The 18,339-nt window shown below is 39.1% G+C and overlaps 1 protein-coding gene across 7 annotated transcripts in view; it reads left to right on the forward strand.

The window, feature by feature from the left end:
* Positions 1–18,339, forward strand: part of evi5a (ecotropic viral integration site 5a) — a 250,125-nt gene that overhangs the window by 188,994 nt on the left and 42,792 nt on the right. For all 7 annotated transcript variants that reach the window (XM_048539047.2, XM_048539050.2, XM_048539051.2 and 4 more), the window contains one exon: positions 14,509–14,604. In XM_048539047.2, coding sequence (XP_048395004.2) covers positions 14,509–14,604 — 96 coding nt within the window. The remainder of the gene's footprint in view (positions 1–14,508; positions 14,605–18,339) is intronic.

The following is an 18,339-nucleotide window of genomic DNA, read 5'->3' on the forward strand; positions in this document are numbered from 1 at the left end:
TTTGTTTGATAATGCTCCATTGAAATATCTTGTGACTTTTTTTTTAACTTTAAAAGTGCCAAATAAATTCCAGCTGTTGTGGCAAAAACAGAAGTTGCTGGAAAAGCTCAGCAGGTCTGGCAGAATCTGTGAAGAAAAAATCAGAGTTAACAATTCCGTTCCGGTGCCCCTTCCTCAGAACTGTTAACTCTGATTTTTCTTTCTTCGCAGATGCTGCAGATCTGCTGACCTTTTCCAGCAACTTCTGTTTTTGTTGCTGATTTACAGCATTCACAGTTCTTTTGGCTTTTGGCAAATTGCTGTAGATTCACTTTAAATATTAGCCATTTCTATGAATGTCTTGTTTATTTCATACTATTATAAAACCATAAAAAATCATTTAAAATGTTAATGAAACATTTTCTCCCTGAGACTTCTGTCATGTCTTCTTTAGAATTAAGACTACCTTTATTAACAGCACCTTTGCATCTTTTCTGACAAATTGTGTTAACTGTATCTTTTATCTGAAAGCTGGTTTACCAACTCATTTCAATTACATACACAGGAATGTTCTGCCTTTCACAAGTCAATTTGACTTTAAAGCATTATATTTTTAAATAACAAACTCTAGTACAATTCTGCTAAATTTAAATCATAGTCAATTCTGTTTCTACAACGTCCCAAGTAATTTAGGTTATCCTTTTCTGGCTCTGTATCTTTGTAATATTATCGTACTCTATCTTAAATAATTTGAATATTACTCTCATTTCTTCTTAAAAGTTCACTGTGCTAGCTGTGAGAATATACCATTTGTTTTGAAATGAAAATTATTGATCTAAACTTTTACCTTCCATTCTGTTAGAACACATGCTGATTCTTCATTTTTGTATCAATATTTGGTTTGGAACTGTGAGCTGAGAGCTGAAAGATAACGTTTAGACAGTGAGCAGCAGCTTGTGTTTTAAAACAAAGACCAAACAAATTGTGATTGTTTTGAGCCGAGTCTGAAAGTTAATTGCACTTTGGTCTTTGATCAAAGACCTCTGTAGACTCCAGAATGGCAGTACGCTTAACCAGACAGCAGAAGTTTGGCCATTAACAATGTCAGTGAGAGAATATGGAGATAATGGGAACTGCAGATGCTGGAGAATCCAAGATAACAAAGTGTGGAGCTGGATGAACACAGCAGGCCAAGCAGCATCTCAGGAACACAAAAGCTGACGTTTCGGGCCTAGACCCCTCTTCAGATCTCTGATGAAGGGTCTAGGCGCGAAACGTCTGCTTTTGCGCTCCTGAGATGCTGCTTGGCCTGCTGTGTTCATCCAGCTTCACACTTTGTTATCTTATGTCAGTGAGAGAATATGATGATCAAATAAAGGGAGGGGCTAAAGTCTTTTTGAGCTGTTCTGAGCTAGGAGTTTCTGAAAGGAGGAGTTTGGCTGTTAATGTTACAGCATGAAGATTTGAAAGCTGTCTGTCTAACCTCCCATTAATAGTTATAGCAAGTTCACACAGTAGAAACTGTTATAAGTAGTATTGAATCATTGGAGTGAAGTGGAAAAGGTGGCATTGATCAACATCTTCAGAAAATATAACAATAAAATCCCTTGTACCTGTGAAGCATGATATAGTGGAAACTGCTCAATAATTTCAGTATTGTTATCTTCATTTTTTTCAATCCCTTAAATGTATTTGTCAGTCTTTTGAGAGTGGGGGCTGACAACAAAATTATTGGGTTCAAATCATAGACATTACTTCAGTTATTTTATTGTTTCACTTTGCTGTGCTAAAGTTATTATTGTCCGTAAATTAAGTCTTTTGTTTAAGCTATAAACCCGATGTCCGGTATCGATTATTCACTTGGACTTGTACTGCTTATTCAAGAAGTCTCGTGGTGAGCCATCGGGGTCAATTTGAGGGTCATTAAGTATCTTAATTTTACTGTGTTGAGAATATAGACATAGAGAAACTGATTTGATTCAGCTGTCTGTCTCCATGTCATAGCACCCTTCCTTCCCTATGTTTTACCTTTTGCCTTTAAGGGACACCATGTGTTTTCGATACTTTTTTGACATGCTCAGAGTCAGCAGAAAATATTGTTCCTCTTTAATGTTTCCAATGCTTTTTTTCCAGTTTCAGCTTTTCATCCTAATTTATTTTTAAGCAGTTTTTAATTTAATTTTACTTTTTTGTAATGTTTATCCTCTCTGGTTTTCCAGAAACTTTTGAAGTACTCTGATTTTCTCTTGGACTGTTGATGTTCCTGTGTAACTATTTGGGGCTGTGATGTGATACTTCTATATGGTTCACATTTAATCTGCTCCTCCTTTAGTGTTGGCATAGGGTCAGTAGCACCATTGTTGCCTCTAAGTTGCAAACGCACAGGTTCAGGCCAACATGAGGACTTGAGCACATGAATTCAATTGCCATTTCGTTGGAACTCCATTGTTGAATGTGTCATCTTTTACATGAGGTGCAACAAGCAAGTGGTTGGGCTCCACAGAAACTAGTGTCAGCCAATCCAACTCATTCCATTTGATGTCAAGAAACAGCTGAAACATTTGATAGGGTTAAATCTATATATCTGGCCAAATGACAGCTGTAATGTTGAAGACCTGTGCTACAGTACTGGATGTACTTTTATCTGAGCTGATTCAACACAACCACAAGACCATCATCTAACCACCAGAACAGATACTGCCCTTTCCATACCGTGTTGTTTGCAAAAATCAGGACTGTTGCAAGCTGGTCCATTATTATGCCATTAATCTACACTCAGTCAGTCTGCAAAGTGATGGAAGAGGTTCTGATGTTACTGTAAAGCAGCACCCATCCATAATCCAAACAAAGTGTGCAGAAGCCACTGAAAGTCTGCAGAGGGATATAGATAGTCTAAGTGAGTGGGCAAAGGTCTGGCAGATGGAGTACAATGTTGATAAGTGTGAGGTCATCCATTCTGGTAGGAATAACTGCAAAATGGACTATGTTTTAAATGGTAAAAAAATTGCTGCACACTGCTGTGCAGAGGGACTTGGGTGTCCTTGTGCATGAATCGCTAAAAGTAGGATTGCAGGTGCAGCAGGTAATTAAAAAGGCAAACGGAATATTGTCTGCCATTACTCAGGGGATGGAGTTTAAAAACAGGGAGGCTATGCTGCAGCTGTATAGGGTCCTGGTGAGGCCACACCTGGAGTACTGTGTGCAGTTTTGGTCTCCTTGAGGAGACATATACTAGCACTGGAGGGGGCGCAGAGGAGATTCACTCAGTTGATTCCAGAGTTGAGAGGATTGGATAATGAGGAGAGACTAAGTAGACTGGGATTGTACTCCTTGGAATTCAGAAGAATGAGGGGAGATCTTACAGAAACATATAAGATTATGAAGGGAATAGATAAGGTGGAGGCAGGGAGGTTGTTTCCGCTATCAGGTAAAACTAGGACAAGAGGGCATCACCTCAAAATAAAGGGAAGCGGATATAGGACTGAGGTCAGGAGGAACTTCTTCACACGAAGGGTTGTGAATCTGTGGAATTCTCTGCCCAGTGAAACGGTTGAAGTTACTTCGCTGAATGTTTTTAAGGCAAGGCTAGATAAATTTTTGAACAGTAAAGTTTATGGTGAGTGGGCGGGTATGTGGAGCTGAGTCTCAAAAAGATCAGCCATGATCTTATTAAATGGCGGGGCAGGCTGGAGGGGCCAGATAGCCTACGCCTACTCCTAGCTCTAATGTCCTGTATTATATGGCACCAAACTTCATCACAGACTTGTTCAAACTGGGGTGAAGGAATTGAACGCGGGGAGGTGAGTGACTGCCCTTGACATCAGAGCAGCATTTGATCAAATGCAGCACCACTGAAGTTGAAATGAGTTGTGACTGGAGATAATTCTCCCCTGGCTGGAGTCAAACTGGTGTAAAGGAAGTTGGTTGATGTTGGAGGCCAGCCAGTGAAAAGTCAGGATATCACTGCAGCAGTGTCTCAGGCAGTATTTCTGCTCATTTTTTTTGTTCTTGGCATGATCTTCCAAGGCCCATACGTGGCAGTGACTTGCTGATAAGGAAGTCGGCACTGCAAGAGGTGTCAGCACCCCAATCGCTATGCGTAAACCCTTGCATTGTGCAGCCTAGAGGGAAAGATGATCTCAAGGTAGTGTGCAAGGTCCAAGGTTACACTGGCTACTTCATAAATGACCATTCTTCCGTTGTAAAGTCAGCAGAGGGAATGTTTACTGATGATTGTATACTGTTCAATTTGCAGTTTTGCATGAGAATAGTTTTAAGTTCTCCTTGATCTTCATGACAGTACTGGTATTAAATCTACTGTCATCAACATCAAATGATCCTCGACCAGAAATCTAACTGGATTAGCTGCACAAATATTGTTTGTGTATTTGTGCAATCTCTCAATCCCCAAAGCCTTTCCACCATTTGTGCGACGCTAGTTAGGAATATATTTAAATATTCTTGTCTTGCTTCGATGAAGTAGCTATGATACAACTTGGCACCATCTAAGACAAAGTCTGCTTGAGTGGCCCATCTACACCTTGAAACTTAACTCCGTTTATCACTAACACAATGTAGTTACTGTATGTGCTATCTGCACCCTGCCAACTTCAAAATGTCCCCTTTACCCCTATTGTCAATACTGTTATATCAAACCAGCTGCAGCATCTTCAGCAGCATCTTCCAAACATGTGGTCCTTGCTACTTAGGTGTGCAGCAGGAAGAAGGAGATATCACCGTCTTTCCCTCCAAGCTACACCACATCTTGCCTTGGACCAATATCACTGTTCCTTTATTGTGATGCGATCCAAATTCTGAAATTCCTTCCCTAACTGTTCTGTGGATGTATGTACTCCATTCAAAATGCTGCTGTTCGTGATTGTAGCAAATACTTGCTTAAGGACAGTTAGAGCTAGGTAACTAATATTCAAGATGTGATTACCAAAGCCCCATACTGTTGCAGGAAGACTGGTTTATTCTTGTACTCCTATCATCTCGTATAGCCTGTATGTTAACTTATTGTGTTCCTTGACCAGGTCCACCTGGGTCTTTCTGAATGTCAGCATTTCAAAGCTTGAAGAATATTCTGCTGTTATGTTCTTCCAACCAAAGTATGTTCTAACTTTGAGTTTTTTGCCGCTCTACATGTTTGTGAGGTAGTCACAAAGAGGCTTTAAAAAAATAGATCCTTGATATGCAAGAGCTGAGAGGTAATTGGAAGTAGATGGGAATGTGGAGAAATTATGATCAGCCATAATCCGATTAAATGGCGGCACAGGCTGAAGAAGATGATAGTTCAGTCTCTCTAATTCATACATGCATGTTTGTATGCTCACATCTTGTGTTCACACCCAACTCTACATTAGTAGCATACTTAGGTGCATTGCGCTCTCCCCGTTTGTCTGACTTATTAGTTTAGATTATAATGTTGATTTTTGACTGCTACTGGGCAGTTAGGGATCAGCAATAAATGCTGGCCTACCAGTGACACTGTTATCCCATAAATAATTTTTATTTTATAAATAGGTGAAGCTGCAGTATTGATCTTTGTGCCATTCCATTTCTTACACCCTGCCAACTCGAAAATGTCCCCTTTACCCCTATTGTCCATACTGTTATATCAAACCCAACTCCATGAGCCCTCATATTCTGTACTAACAGCAGTATTTGGATTAAAGCTAATTGACTTGCAGTAAATAAATTCCCTTTGTGCAATGAAAGGTGCTGTATAAATGCAGGTTAATTCTCCTTCACTGCAATCTTGCACTTTTCTTCAATATAGGGAACATATTGTTAAAACTTGAACAGGTCCAGAAAAGATATAGGAGAATGTTGCCAGAATTGGAGAGTTCGAGCCATAGGGAGAGGCTGAATAGGCTGACGCTATTTCCTCTGGAGTTCAGAGGCTGAGGGATGACTGTTTAGAGGTTTATAAAATCATGAGAGGTATAGACAGGATGCTTAGCCAAGATCTTTTTCCCAAGGTAGGGGAGACCTAAACTAGAGGGCATAGGTTTAAGGTGAGAGGGGAAAGATGTAAATGGATCCTAAGTAACAACTTTTTCTCGCAGAGGGTGGTACGTGTGTGGAACGAACTGCCAGAGATAGTGGTAGAGGCTGATACAATTGCAACATGTAAAAGTCATCTGGATGGGTATATGAAAGGATGGGTTAGAGGGTTATGGGCCAAATGCTGGCAAATGGGACTAGATTAATTTAGGATATCTGGTTGGCATGGATGAGTTGGACCAAAGGGTCTGATTCCATGCTGTGCAACTCTGATGCTATATTCCCTCCCAGATTACATCTGCACAATTCACCACTTAATCCTTTGCTCAACATTTACAATTAATTTTGTTGAGAAGCTGCATTTCATATTTTGCTCCAAATCTAAATCAGATTGGCTTATTTGATCATGTGACAGTTGCTCACATTCATGTGGTTTCAATGCCTGCATTTTCCAACATCAACTCTCACTAATGTACAAGATCCTTTTTGATTATGCTGTTAAGGAGTACTCCTTGTATTCTTTAATCACATTAAGTTGTATAAAGCAAGTAACTTTTCAGAAAAGTGTCCATGTAGCTCTGATTGTATCTTAATCTAATGCCAGTTAGTAGTCTCATTCAATATTAAAGTTACACTCAGCATGTCTCTTATGAACGGGTTAATTACATTATTCTAAGACCCTTGGATTCCTATGTTCCGATGACCTCTTCTTGCACCACACGTCTTTGCATGTACTACATGAAAAGGAAACCACAACCTATGTTCTCACGAGATTTTGACTACCTCTGGATTCTGCTATGTGTATTTAAATGAAACCTGCATCTATTTTCAGTCATTTTGTATGTAGGTTAACGTTTGATTTTAGAAGACAGACCAACAGGCTACATACCTCACGAGGCTGAGGTATAAATTTATATGCTACGATTTGTTAAATTTCTTTTGAGCACACATGTTTTTTTTTCTCACCAGTCCCTTGTGATATTCCAGAGGAATCTACTTTGGCTTTCCACCAACCTCACACTGAATCAAATATGTAAAAGTATCTTGGGGAAATTTGTTTTCCTAACTTGTCCACTGAGGAGAAAAGTGGGAGGTAAATTTAACACCCCAGGTTGGATTCTGGGAGGGCTGGAGACTAAAATTTGACAAGTCAGAAATCTGTTCTCAACTCACCTTGAATGTGTCAACCTGTGGTTCAAATAGATATTGGAGAATTGGGCAGCTAAACAGAGGTAAACCCATACATTAAACATTCTAAATGAGATTGATTACTTCAACCTCAAAGCTGGTTCAAAAAAAATTCCAAGTGCTGCAGGCTGGGCTTTCCAGGAATTGGAAACTCAGCCCTTGAAGGGAGATAGAAAGGGCCAGATCTTGCCGATTTTCATTTGTTAGGTACTAGTTGTAGATCAGGTGGAGTGAAATGTTACCCACTGTTCACACAAACTGCAGTTTTCCCTCTCACCACTTAGCATGTTCCACTACTACAACGATATCAGAGCTCCCCACTCCAAAGTTATGGTTCCGAAACATTGAAAATGCAAATTAGGAGCAGGAATAAACCATTCAGCAGCCTTTCAGGCCTCCTCCCCTATTCATATTTAATCATCGCTGAGCATCCAACTTAATATCCTAATCCTGCTTTGTCTCCATACTTTTAAATCCCTTTAGCCCCAAAAAGTATATCAGACTCCTTCTTGAAAACATCCAGTCTTTCAACCTCCAATGGTTTCTGTGGCACAGAATACCACAAGCCCACCACACCCTGGGCGAAGACATTCCTGCTCTGCTCAGCTCACAATAGCCTGTAGCATATCTTTCAACTACAGTTCCTGGTTTTGGACTTGTCGTTCATGGGAATGCCCTTCCTGTGTTTAACCATCTGATCCATATTACCGTAACACATAGGAGCAGAATTAGGCTGTTCGGCCCATTGGGTCTGCTTTGCCATTCAGTAATAGCTTATATATGTCTTGACCCCATTCTCCTGTCTACTCCCCATAACTCTTGATCTCCTTACTAATGAAGAACCCATCTATCTCTGTCTTAAACACATTCAGTGACTTGGCCTCCAGGGCGTTGTGCAACAATCATTTCCTCAGATTCATCAATCTCTGAATGAAGAAATTCCTCTCTGTCTCAGTTTTAAAGGGTTCACCCTTCACTCTGTGGCTGTACCGTTCGGTTCTAGTCTCTCCTACTCGTAGGAGCGTCTTCTCCACATCCATCCAAGCCTCTCAGTATTCCGTAAATTTCAATCAGATTCCACCCTGCTCCATCCTACTAAACTACATGGAGTAGAAACCCAGAGACCTTAGCTGCTTCTCATACGACAAGCAAATCCTGTCAGAATTGAATTGAAGTTGTACAGGACATTGAGAGACCACTTTTGGAGTACTGTGTACAGTTCTGCCACCCTGCTATAGGAAAGGATATTCTTAAATTTGACAGGGTTTGTAAAAGATTTACCAGGATATTGCCAGGACTGGAGGGTTTGAATCATGAGGAGAGAATGGATAGACTGAGACTGTTTTCACTGGAGCATACGACATTGAGGTGACCTTGTAGATGTTTATAAAATTATGAGGAGCAGAGATAAGGTGAGTAGCAAAGTTCTATCCCCTATGGTGGGGGTGTTCAAAACTCAGATGCATATTTTTAAGGTGAGAAGAGAAAGATTTAAAAGGGACCTGAGAGACAACATTTTCACACAGGGGATGGTGTTTGTATGGAATGAGCTGCCAAAGGAAGTGATACAATTGCAACATTTAAAAAAAAAAAATTGGATAGGTACATGAAAAGGAAAGGTTTAGAGGGATATTGGCCAAATGCAGGCAAATGGGACTAATTTGGGAAACTTGGTCAGCATGTTCATGTTGACAAAAGGGTCTGTGTCCATGCTGTATGACTCTAAGTCAGAACCAAAGTATATATTCAATTGACCTCCAGCTCTTTGTTCCCCATTATAACTTAGCTATTTCTGACTTTAACAGAATTACATTTGTCTTGATTTGTCTTTTTCTCTTCACATACCTGTAGAAACTTTTACAGTCAGTTTGTGTGTTCCCTGCTAGTTGACTGTTGTACTATAGTGGTAATCTTCCCAATTCTCATGTCTGCTTTTTTTTAATTTTGGCTATTTGTATGCCCCTTCTTTAGATCTAATATTATCCCTAATTTCTGTTGTTAGCCATGTTTGGATCACTTTTTTCCCCATTTTATTTTTGTGCCTGACAAAAGATGAACAATTGTTGCAGTTCCTCCATGCACTATTTAAATGTTTGCCATCGCCTTTGTTACATTCATCGCTTTAAGTAATGTTGCTCAATTTATCGAAGCCAACTTGCACCTCATAACAGTGTAAATTACTTTAGTTAGATTCAGAACCTGAGTCTCAGAATCAACGACATCACTCTCCATCTTAATGAAGAATTCTATATTATTGTCGCTGTTCCCAAGGGGCCTTGCGAAGTTATATTGTCAGTTATTCCTTCCTCGTTGCACAATACCTAGTCTAGGATGGTCTGCATTCTAGTTGATTCCTCAACATATTGATCCAGAAAGTCATCCTGTGTACACTCCAGGAATTCTCCCTCTACGCTGTTGTAACTGATTTGATTTGCCCAATCTATATGCAGATTAAACTCACCAATAATTACAGCTGTATCCTTATTGCTTCCATTTCTAATTTCCTGTTTAGTGCCTTTCCCAACATTATCACAGTGGTTTGAGAGCCTATGTACGACCCCTACTGTTGATTTTTGACCCATGGTGTTCCTAAGGTCTATCTGTACAGATTCTGTCATACCGTTCCTTATTTTCTGAAGAAGGATCCTGACTTGAAATGTCAACTTGCCTGCTCCTCTGATGCTGCCTGACCTGATGTGTTCCTCCAGCTCCACACTGGGTTATCTCTACCCTCCCTCACTATTGCATTAATGTACTCCTTAACTAGTAATGCTACCTCATCACCTTTTCCTTGTCTGAATATCGCTCAATATTCAGTTCCCATTCCTAGTCGCGCTGCAGCTACGTCTCTGTAGTCCCATTTATATCTTAACTGTTTATATGTATCCACGCGACTGATTCATCACATTATTGCAAATACTCGGCACATTAAATCACAAGGTTTTAAGACTTGTTTTTTCAACATTTTTAGCCCCATTTGCTTTATTTTATACATTAGGCCAGTTTTATTCTTGCCACTGAATTTTCTGCATGTTGCTTTTCTTATTTCCGTTTTTTTTGTTTTTGTCCTTGTTCTCTCTTCTGACTCCCTGTATAGGTTTCCATACCCCTGCCATTTTAATTTGAACCCTCCCTGACTTCTCTGTGGAGTTGTATCTCGTTATGCTGTTATGAATTAGCTTTGCCATTTCGAAAGTTCTTAAATTCCCAAATGCAGGTTCTTAGGAATAGTAGTGAAAATGTCTATTCGGGATTTTCTTAAGAAAGGATTTCAGTTAGGTATTGCAATGCTTTTCATATTATTTGGAGTCTACCACAATATAGTGGCCGGGTATGAAATTCTTGATTTTCTTTTTCTTTGTTCATGCATGGGATGAGGGTGTCACTGGTTAGGCCAGCATTTATTGCCCAAACCTAAATGCCCAGTGGGCGGTTCAGAGTCAAGTACATTGCTGTGGAATGGGCCTAGAGTCACATGTAGGCCAGACCAGGTAACGATGGCCATTTCCTTCCCTGAAGGACATTAGTGAACCAGATGGGTTTTTCTGATAATCAACGATGGCTTCATGATTGTCATTAGACTATTAATTCCAGATTTTTTTAAATTGAATTCAAATTCCGCTATCTGCCCTCGCTGGATTTGAACCCAAGTCCCAAGAACATTATCTGGGCCTCTGGATTAACAGACCAGCAACTGTTAGGTCAGCACCTCCCCAATGAAATGAAAGGACCAGCTTGTTAAATCTTTACCTTCATTAAAAATGAAGTTGAAGATATGTCTGTAGCCACGTTCCTGGAGCTCCCATACAGGTCATCTTCTCCAGCTGAATAAATTCTCCCCAAGATTGTCTGAGTCAGGAATCTAGCTCGCAGCTGGCTTTCTGACACATCACCGACCAGCTTTTACTTTTCTTTTGTTTGCAAGAATCGTATCTCCAAATGTTACGTCTGAAGCTGGTAACTCAATGTGGGGCAAATCATAACATGAAATCTGTAGGTCTGAGTCTCTCTGGTTTTAATCATTCTATCGTTGGTGGTTATTATAGCTGTCTTGAGTTCTGAATTCAGGGATTCCCTCTTTAAATGGCTGTCTCTGTACTTTGCCTTCCTCTTTATAGATGCTGCTTATAAAAGACTTTTGTCACCTGTCCTAATATCATCTCGTCTGGCTTTGTGAATTTCTGCCTGATTCCAATCCTGTGAAGTGTCTTGAAATGTTTTAATGTAATTAAGCAAAATAGTTATCCCAGAACTGCTATCTCATTGAAAACAATGTGTGTGCGCGTCCCTTCCTCCACCGCACCCCCCCACCCCCGGCCCTCAAACAACCCGGTTGACCTGCCTTCTTCCACATACCATGTCCACCTCTAAACACTGAATCATTTACCTTGCATCGTGGCACCTTACTTACCTGGAACAGCCCCTGTCAAAGTTGTTTTCAGGACTTTTAAGGATACGGCAGCTGACTGCTGTGAAAGGGGGATGGCAGTTTCCCTTCTGACAGGTCTGTGCTATGAAAGAACTGATGGAAGTCTCACTCTACATTTTTGAGGAAACCCTGAGCGTAATTTTGTCTCAGAAATGCTAAGTCCCCTTCTTTCATTTAGAAAGAAGTTTTGGAGTGGCAATCTGTGTGAGTTCTACCTGTCCTTAGAGAGAGTAATTGTACATCTGATTTTTAAATCCACGTTTGGGGGATGGTTACAGACAGGAGAGAAACATTTCATCTCACGTTATAGAAAAAGAAATGCAAAATCCTATTCGGAGCAGCCTGAAATACATAGAAACAGGGAAGTCATTACTTCTAGCTTCTGACATTTCTTTACAGTTGAACTGGCACCTGTAAACCATATGTTTCCAACTAGGAAGCTTGGTAACTGCTTTCTGTTATCAGTTGGCTGAGGAAAACCTCAATGCAACTCTGATTCCCAGAAGTCTGCTGCTGCCCCCAACATATTTAGATTCACTGTATTGGTTCTATAAAGTGAGAGAATAATGAATCCCAGTTCAGCAAAGTTTGTCTGAGATTAAAGATGTGCATTTAGAATCTGAGTTAAATTTGGTAAAATGCTTCTTTAATGAGAAATTGAATCTCATTTGCACTTGCAAATGTGGATAATTAATACTGAAAGGATTTTTTTTATGTTTCTAGAGTGACATGCTAGTGACCTGATGTAATCTTAACTTTGATTTTTTTCCTTCACGATTTTGTTATCTACAATATAAATCTTATGTCCAGTTGGAATGTTTTAACACCTCCTGGAGCCATACCTTTTTCACAAAGATCAGATTGGCCCAATCTTGAGGTTTCCTACAATGACAACTTATTGTATACTCCATAAAGTATATAATGATAACTTTGACATAACACCCTGAATGCAGTAGCTTTTATTCCAAACAGTTATTCAGAGCTAGGACCAAAAACACTGCTACACATTTAAATGTGACAGAGTCATACAGCATGGAATCAGGCCCTTCAGCTCAACTAGTCTGTGCTGACCAGGTTTGCTAAACTGAACTAGTACCACTTGACTGCATTTGGCTCATACCTGTCTAAACCTTTCCTACGCACATACTTGTCTTAAATGTATTTCTACCTACCTCTACCACTTCCTCTAGCAGCTCATTCCGTATACGCATCATCCCCTGCATGAAAACGTTGCCCCTTAGGTCCCTTTTTAGTCTTTCCCCTCTCGCCTGAAACCTATTATCCATAGTTTTGGACCCCTGTACCTTGGAAATGGGAACAAAAACAGAAGTTGCTGGGAAAACCTCAGCAGGTCTGGCAGCATCTGTGAATAAAAATTAGAGTGAACATCTCGGGTCTGGTGACCCTTCCTCAGATCTCGGGGAACGGCTTTGGCTGTTTACCTTATCTATGCCCCTCAAGACTTCATAAACCTCAAGGTCACCACTCAGCCTCTTATGGGCCAGGGGGAAAACGCTCCAGCCTAACCAATCTCTCTTCATAGCTTAGATCTTCTAGATTCAGTAACATCCTTGTAAATCCTTTTTACACCCTTTCCAGTTTAATAGCATCCTTCCTGTAGCAGGGTGGACAGAATTGTATGCAGTATTCCAAATGTGGCCTTAATCAATGTCTCCTCTCAAGTAAATGATTTTGTAAACTTGTAGAGTTCATTGTCATGTTTCAAGAGGAATAGCAGCTATGTAGCATAATTTTTGGTTCAGAGTTTGCTTTCTGTTAATTCCTATAGGAATGCTTTGTGAACTGAGAGTTTGTATCACTGCAGCCTAGCTATCCTAACAGCTGAGTTATGAATGTTGTATTTTTGTGCTAATGGTTTCCTTATATTGAGAATGTACTTTGCAGTTGTATTTCAATGCACCTAGCCTTGCAGAGATTCCTGTTTCCCACTGAATTCCTATTGGAAAACATGGGTATAGGAAAAGAATTTGGATACAGCAATATCAAGCATCTTCAAAATGGCTGCCAATGCTCTGCGAAATCATTTTCCAGTGGTCTGAGTTTGTGCAAGTCTTTTGAGACTAGATTGCAAGAATTCTGAGTAAGGAATACCAGAAGTAAAAATATTGTGAACTTAAAAAAACAAAATATTTTTATTAAATTTTTGGGAGCCTATGCGTATATGCACAACATGCAGTTGTACAAATTGTTTCCACGTCTGGTGCTTACAACTTTCTTGTACGTGGAAAAAGAATAAAAGCACAAAGTTCAACGTACAGGAAAATTTTGATCATACATGATTGTACATCTCATTAAAACACAATCGTTAGTGATATGTTAATTTGCCTGTTGCTCAAATTAGTTTTGCGTATGTTTTAAACCAAATTATTATTTTTGATAAAGCTGAAAAGGCAATACCACTGCCTCTGGCACAGCACACCATTTCAGTTCCACATTGTATATTACAGCATCCTGTGTTGTTTATAAAATGTTGGCTAGAATAAATTTTTAAAAATTGAAGTAGTTCTGACCTTGTAAGGAGTGCCTGCATTTTTTTTGCGGTGTGAAACACAACTGTAGCTCAGAGTTCACACACAGTTGTTGTATATGCTTCACTGAGGGAAACAAACAATATCTTCTGTCCATTGTGATAAGCAATGAGATGTTTCAATTTGGACAGCTTTCTAGTCAAAGTACAGCAGAACAATTTTCAATTTGTTCCATTTTAAGCTTCTATGTTGTGAATTTGTGTAATCCATGTGCTGTTTGTTTCCAAGTTAACCAATCTTGTGGTAAATTTACAGATTCAACTTTAAAAGTTAGTTCACATTTTTATGTATTTTTATTTTATTTAATAGAAGGTTAGGCAAATGTTGTCAATAAGTTTTTCTTCTCCATTTCAGAAAGAAGAGGGCAAAGTTAAGGGCCAACTTAACAACTCAGACTCCACCCAATATATTCGAGAACTAAAGGATCAGATAGATGAGCTGAAAAATGAGGTAAGTGATAAAATCTAAGTTTCTGTTAATCTTTTCCATTATCTGTAACACATTTTTTTCTTACTACAAATTTTGCCTTCTGAAAAATGCAGCTGGCTGTGATGTAAATCTGCTAGTGCAGCTTTCTGCTATGAATTTATTCACAGACATCTTCATGAGACAGTAACATTCCTTATCTTATCTTCCTTCCCCATATTTTCCATGTGTTAAACATACACTAGTAGATATATTTTGCTTGTTTATCATCCTTGTCATTTTCAATGTCACAGTTGCAAAATCAACGTAAATTGATTGTCACTTCAGCACTGTTTTGCTAAGTGACAGTTCCTATGTCCATAATTCCTTTGTTCTAAATTGTACTTCAATTTGTGTGATTTTTCACAATTAAGACACTTTTAGCCGGCAGGGTAGGATTGTCAGACACCACTGAATTATAGTTAAAAGGAGAATAAATTGAATTTGTGTTAAAAAAGAACTTACACTTTCAACCCTGCGTTTAAAAATGATTTCTGCACAGGCCAGTGAATAGATGTTGAATTGAAGTATAGATTATTTTGTTGGAAGACCAAGTAGGTTGTTTTAAATGAGATCTAGATAACTTTTTATTTTGTTGCAAATATTCTCAACAAGCACTGCCCTTTCCAAGATCTCCTGAAGGAATTTACTTTTTGCTGGGATATGATTCCACATGCATTAGGCTACCCCCATCTTATACCTCTTTCAAGATGTTTCTTATATCTATAAGCCTTCAACGATAGCAAAATCAAACTTTTCAACCATGTGATGAAAATTGTTGAGACTGACTCCCCCACCCACCCATTCAACAAATGTTAATGCAAGTGCTTCCAGCGGGGGCAGCTGAATAATAATCGTAATTTACACCTCAGCTAATTTTCCTTCTACAATTTTAACGCCAGTTATAGAATCTTGACTACTCTTGCCCTGACTCTGCACCTCATTAATCCTTTCCACTCTCTGGTTTAGTTATTTGGCTTAGATCTTTTGGCCATCTTGTATTTATATTTATTTTAAACTGAGGCATTTATCTGATTTGGGTTTTGCTATTCACAACTAAGTGTAATTGTGAGAGAGTGCAGATAGTTTTCCCCTAGATCTTTACTGACCAATGAGCATTACTTGAGAATGGCCACGGTCATTCATCTATTTTTAACCGCTCTTTCCATGGGAGGTATCAAGCAGTCCATTATCTTCACCCATGTTGTGCAACCAAGTTTGGGACAAGCAAGCTGTACAAGATCCTGGGTGTACATTTTAATTATAAGACACTGATGCATTGTGATGCAGATTAGTTGCACAAATGCCAAGTATTGATATTGATTTTTTTTCATTATTGACAGTGCATTGTTTCTTTTATAATTTTGAATTTAGAGCCATAAAATTTTGCAGCATTGGAGACCATTCAGCCAGCATGCCTGTGCCAAATCTTTGAAAATATTATCCAGTTAGCTCCACTGCTCTGCTGTTTTTCCAGACATTCCAACTTCCTCCCTTTCAAAAATTTGTCTAATCCCTTTCTCAAAAGTTATCGCATCTGAGCACTGGCTCTTTTGCCAATATTTCATCAATATTGAGGTCTTTCCTTAAATCTCTACACTTTAGAAATAGGCTCCTTTTTATGTAATCAAACCCATTCACAAATTTAAGCACTTTTTAAAAATCTTCCCTGAGCCCCCTATATATAGACCAGGTCCAGCTTCTCCAACCTGGTTGCCATCTTCGAGACTATTACATCCTTCCTTAATGATGATGCTTAGAATTGGAGATACAACACTCCAATGGATATCCTAATCTGTGAACATTTAGCAAAAGTATTTTTCTTTTTGATCCCAATATCTTTTGGACCATATTATGCCAATTTTGTAGTGAAATTATAACTGAAGTCCTGGCCAGCAATTTATTTTTGCTACCAATCACAAACATCCATTTTTGGTCAAAGGCTCCCCAGTCAAGGTGGGCAGACTTGTTGGCAGTGTGTTGTTTGAGCTATTTATTTTGTTACATTTTCTCATCTTCCCCCTCCTGTATAAAATGACTTGTTTAATGATTTATGGCCCCATAATGGGCACCCTCTGATTTACCCAAATGATTGTGTGAGCCAGGCATAATAGATTGGCAGGCAAGATAGGTTGTGGAAGGTATCACAATTGAATCCAGATCCCTCCTCACTTGATGTCCACGCATTCACTTCCATCAGAATTCACTGGATGGCAATAATAGATGGGAACTTAATTTTGCTGTATTTTCCACCACTGTGCTTTGCCCTCAGTGTGGCATCGCCTTGACCATTGCATCTTTTGCATTAGTTCAATGCAACTAATCAGTGAAACCTGAGATCTCTCAGTTTGCAATGGCTTGGCACCAACTCAATGAACAGTCTCAGGGGACCTTGTTTTTGTAAGCTCGGTTGATGAGCTGCTGCTCGTGTTTTCATTTTCCATTTGTGGTCAATGCACTGATCTGTATATCTAACTGATTACATTTTTAGCTGAGAGCTACTTGGAGGTTGCAGAGGAGAATCGAGTTGGGACAGTTTGTGCAGTCATGGGCAGTTTTACACATGGTCATAATGGTGACATGCTTAACTATCTGTTCTGAGATAATACTGTCTTGTGGCAATGGTTGCCTCTAAAGACTTAACCAGATCAATAGCTCAAAATACATGAAGTCGCAGTCACAAAACTGCATCCGACAATATTATTACATGGCAGTGCAATTTGAAGAAGCAACACCAGTCATATTTATCAGTATTTATTTTCAGTTAGTTGTGGAATACTTCTTGATTTAATGTTTTAAAAAACCATATGAATTAAAAGTACGTAAAACATTTTTGCTGATGCTGTTCAGAATTGCCGTTTGCTGCATTTTATCATTAATATGTTTTAAGATTTAAAGATTATACAAAGTAGAAAAGGAGTTACTTTGGAATTAGTTAAGGTCTTAATCTTAGTGCCCAAACATACTTGGCTTGTCAAATATTTCAGATATTTGTCTTTCTCATATTCTTGTAATAAATGTAATAAGTTTCTTCTGCTAACTTCTTGTTTCCTTTTCTCCCAAATCTAAATGTACTCCTTACTAATGAAATATTCCAGAGATAGATACCTGTAGTGCTTTTCCATACTTCACCTAATTGGTATTCAGATGTGGGGACTGTGATAAGTTATTCAATTTTAACAAGCATTTCTTTGAGCCCTATTCTGTCCTCTGTAAATGTGTATTTCCAGCAGGAATCAAGATTTTAATCGTAGCACTAAACCTAGCCAATGTTTACTCCTCAGTTTTTTGTGTTGAGACCAAGTTCCAAATCTAAGCTAACCCAAGGTAATTAATTACTGACAGAGGGCCATTAGTGTGTATCTTTTTTGCTTGCTGGGTCCTATTTTTAATCTAATGCAAACCTGTGATGGGGACAATGCATTCAAGAATTTTTTGTTTCAATTTTTAATCCCCTGTTCCTCGTTAAAGTAGTGTTGCTCATCCTTCGTATCAAAAATGAATGTTTTTCAATGTACATGTCAAATGTCCATCATGGGCCTCCTGCACTGCCACAATGATGCCACCCGAAGGTTGCAGGAACAGCAACTCATATTCCGCCTGGGAACCCTGCAGCCATATGGTATCAATGTGGACTTCACCAGTTTCAAAATCTCCCCTTCCCCTACTGCATCCCTAAACCAGCCCAGTTCGTCCCCTCCCCCCACTGCACCACACAAC

Source organism: Stegostoma tigrinum, chromosome 8 (assembly GCF_030684315.1).
Source record: "Stegostoma tigrinum isolate sSteTig4 chromosome 8, sSteTig4.hap1, whole genome shotgun sequence".
In the NCBI taxonomy this organism is placed as follows: domain Eukaryota; kingdom Metazoa; phylum Chordata; class Chondrichthyes; order Orectolobiformes; family Stegostomatidae; genus Stegostoma; species Stegostoma tigrinum.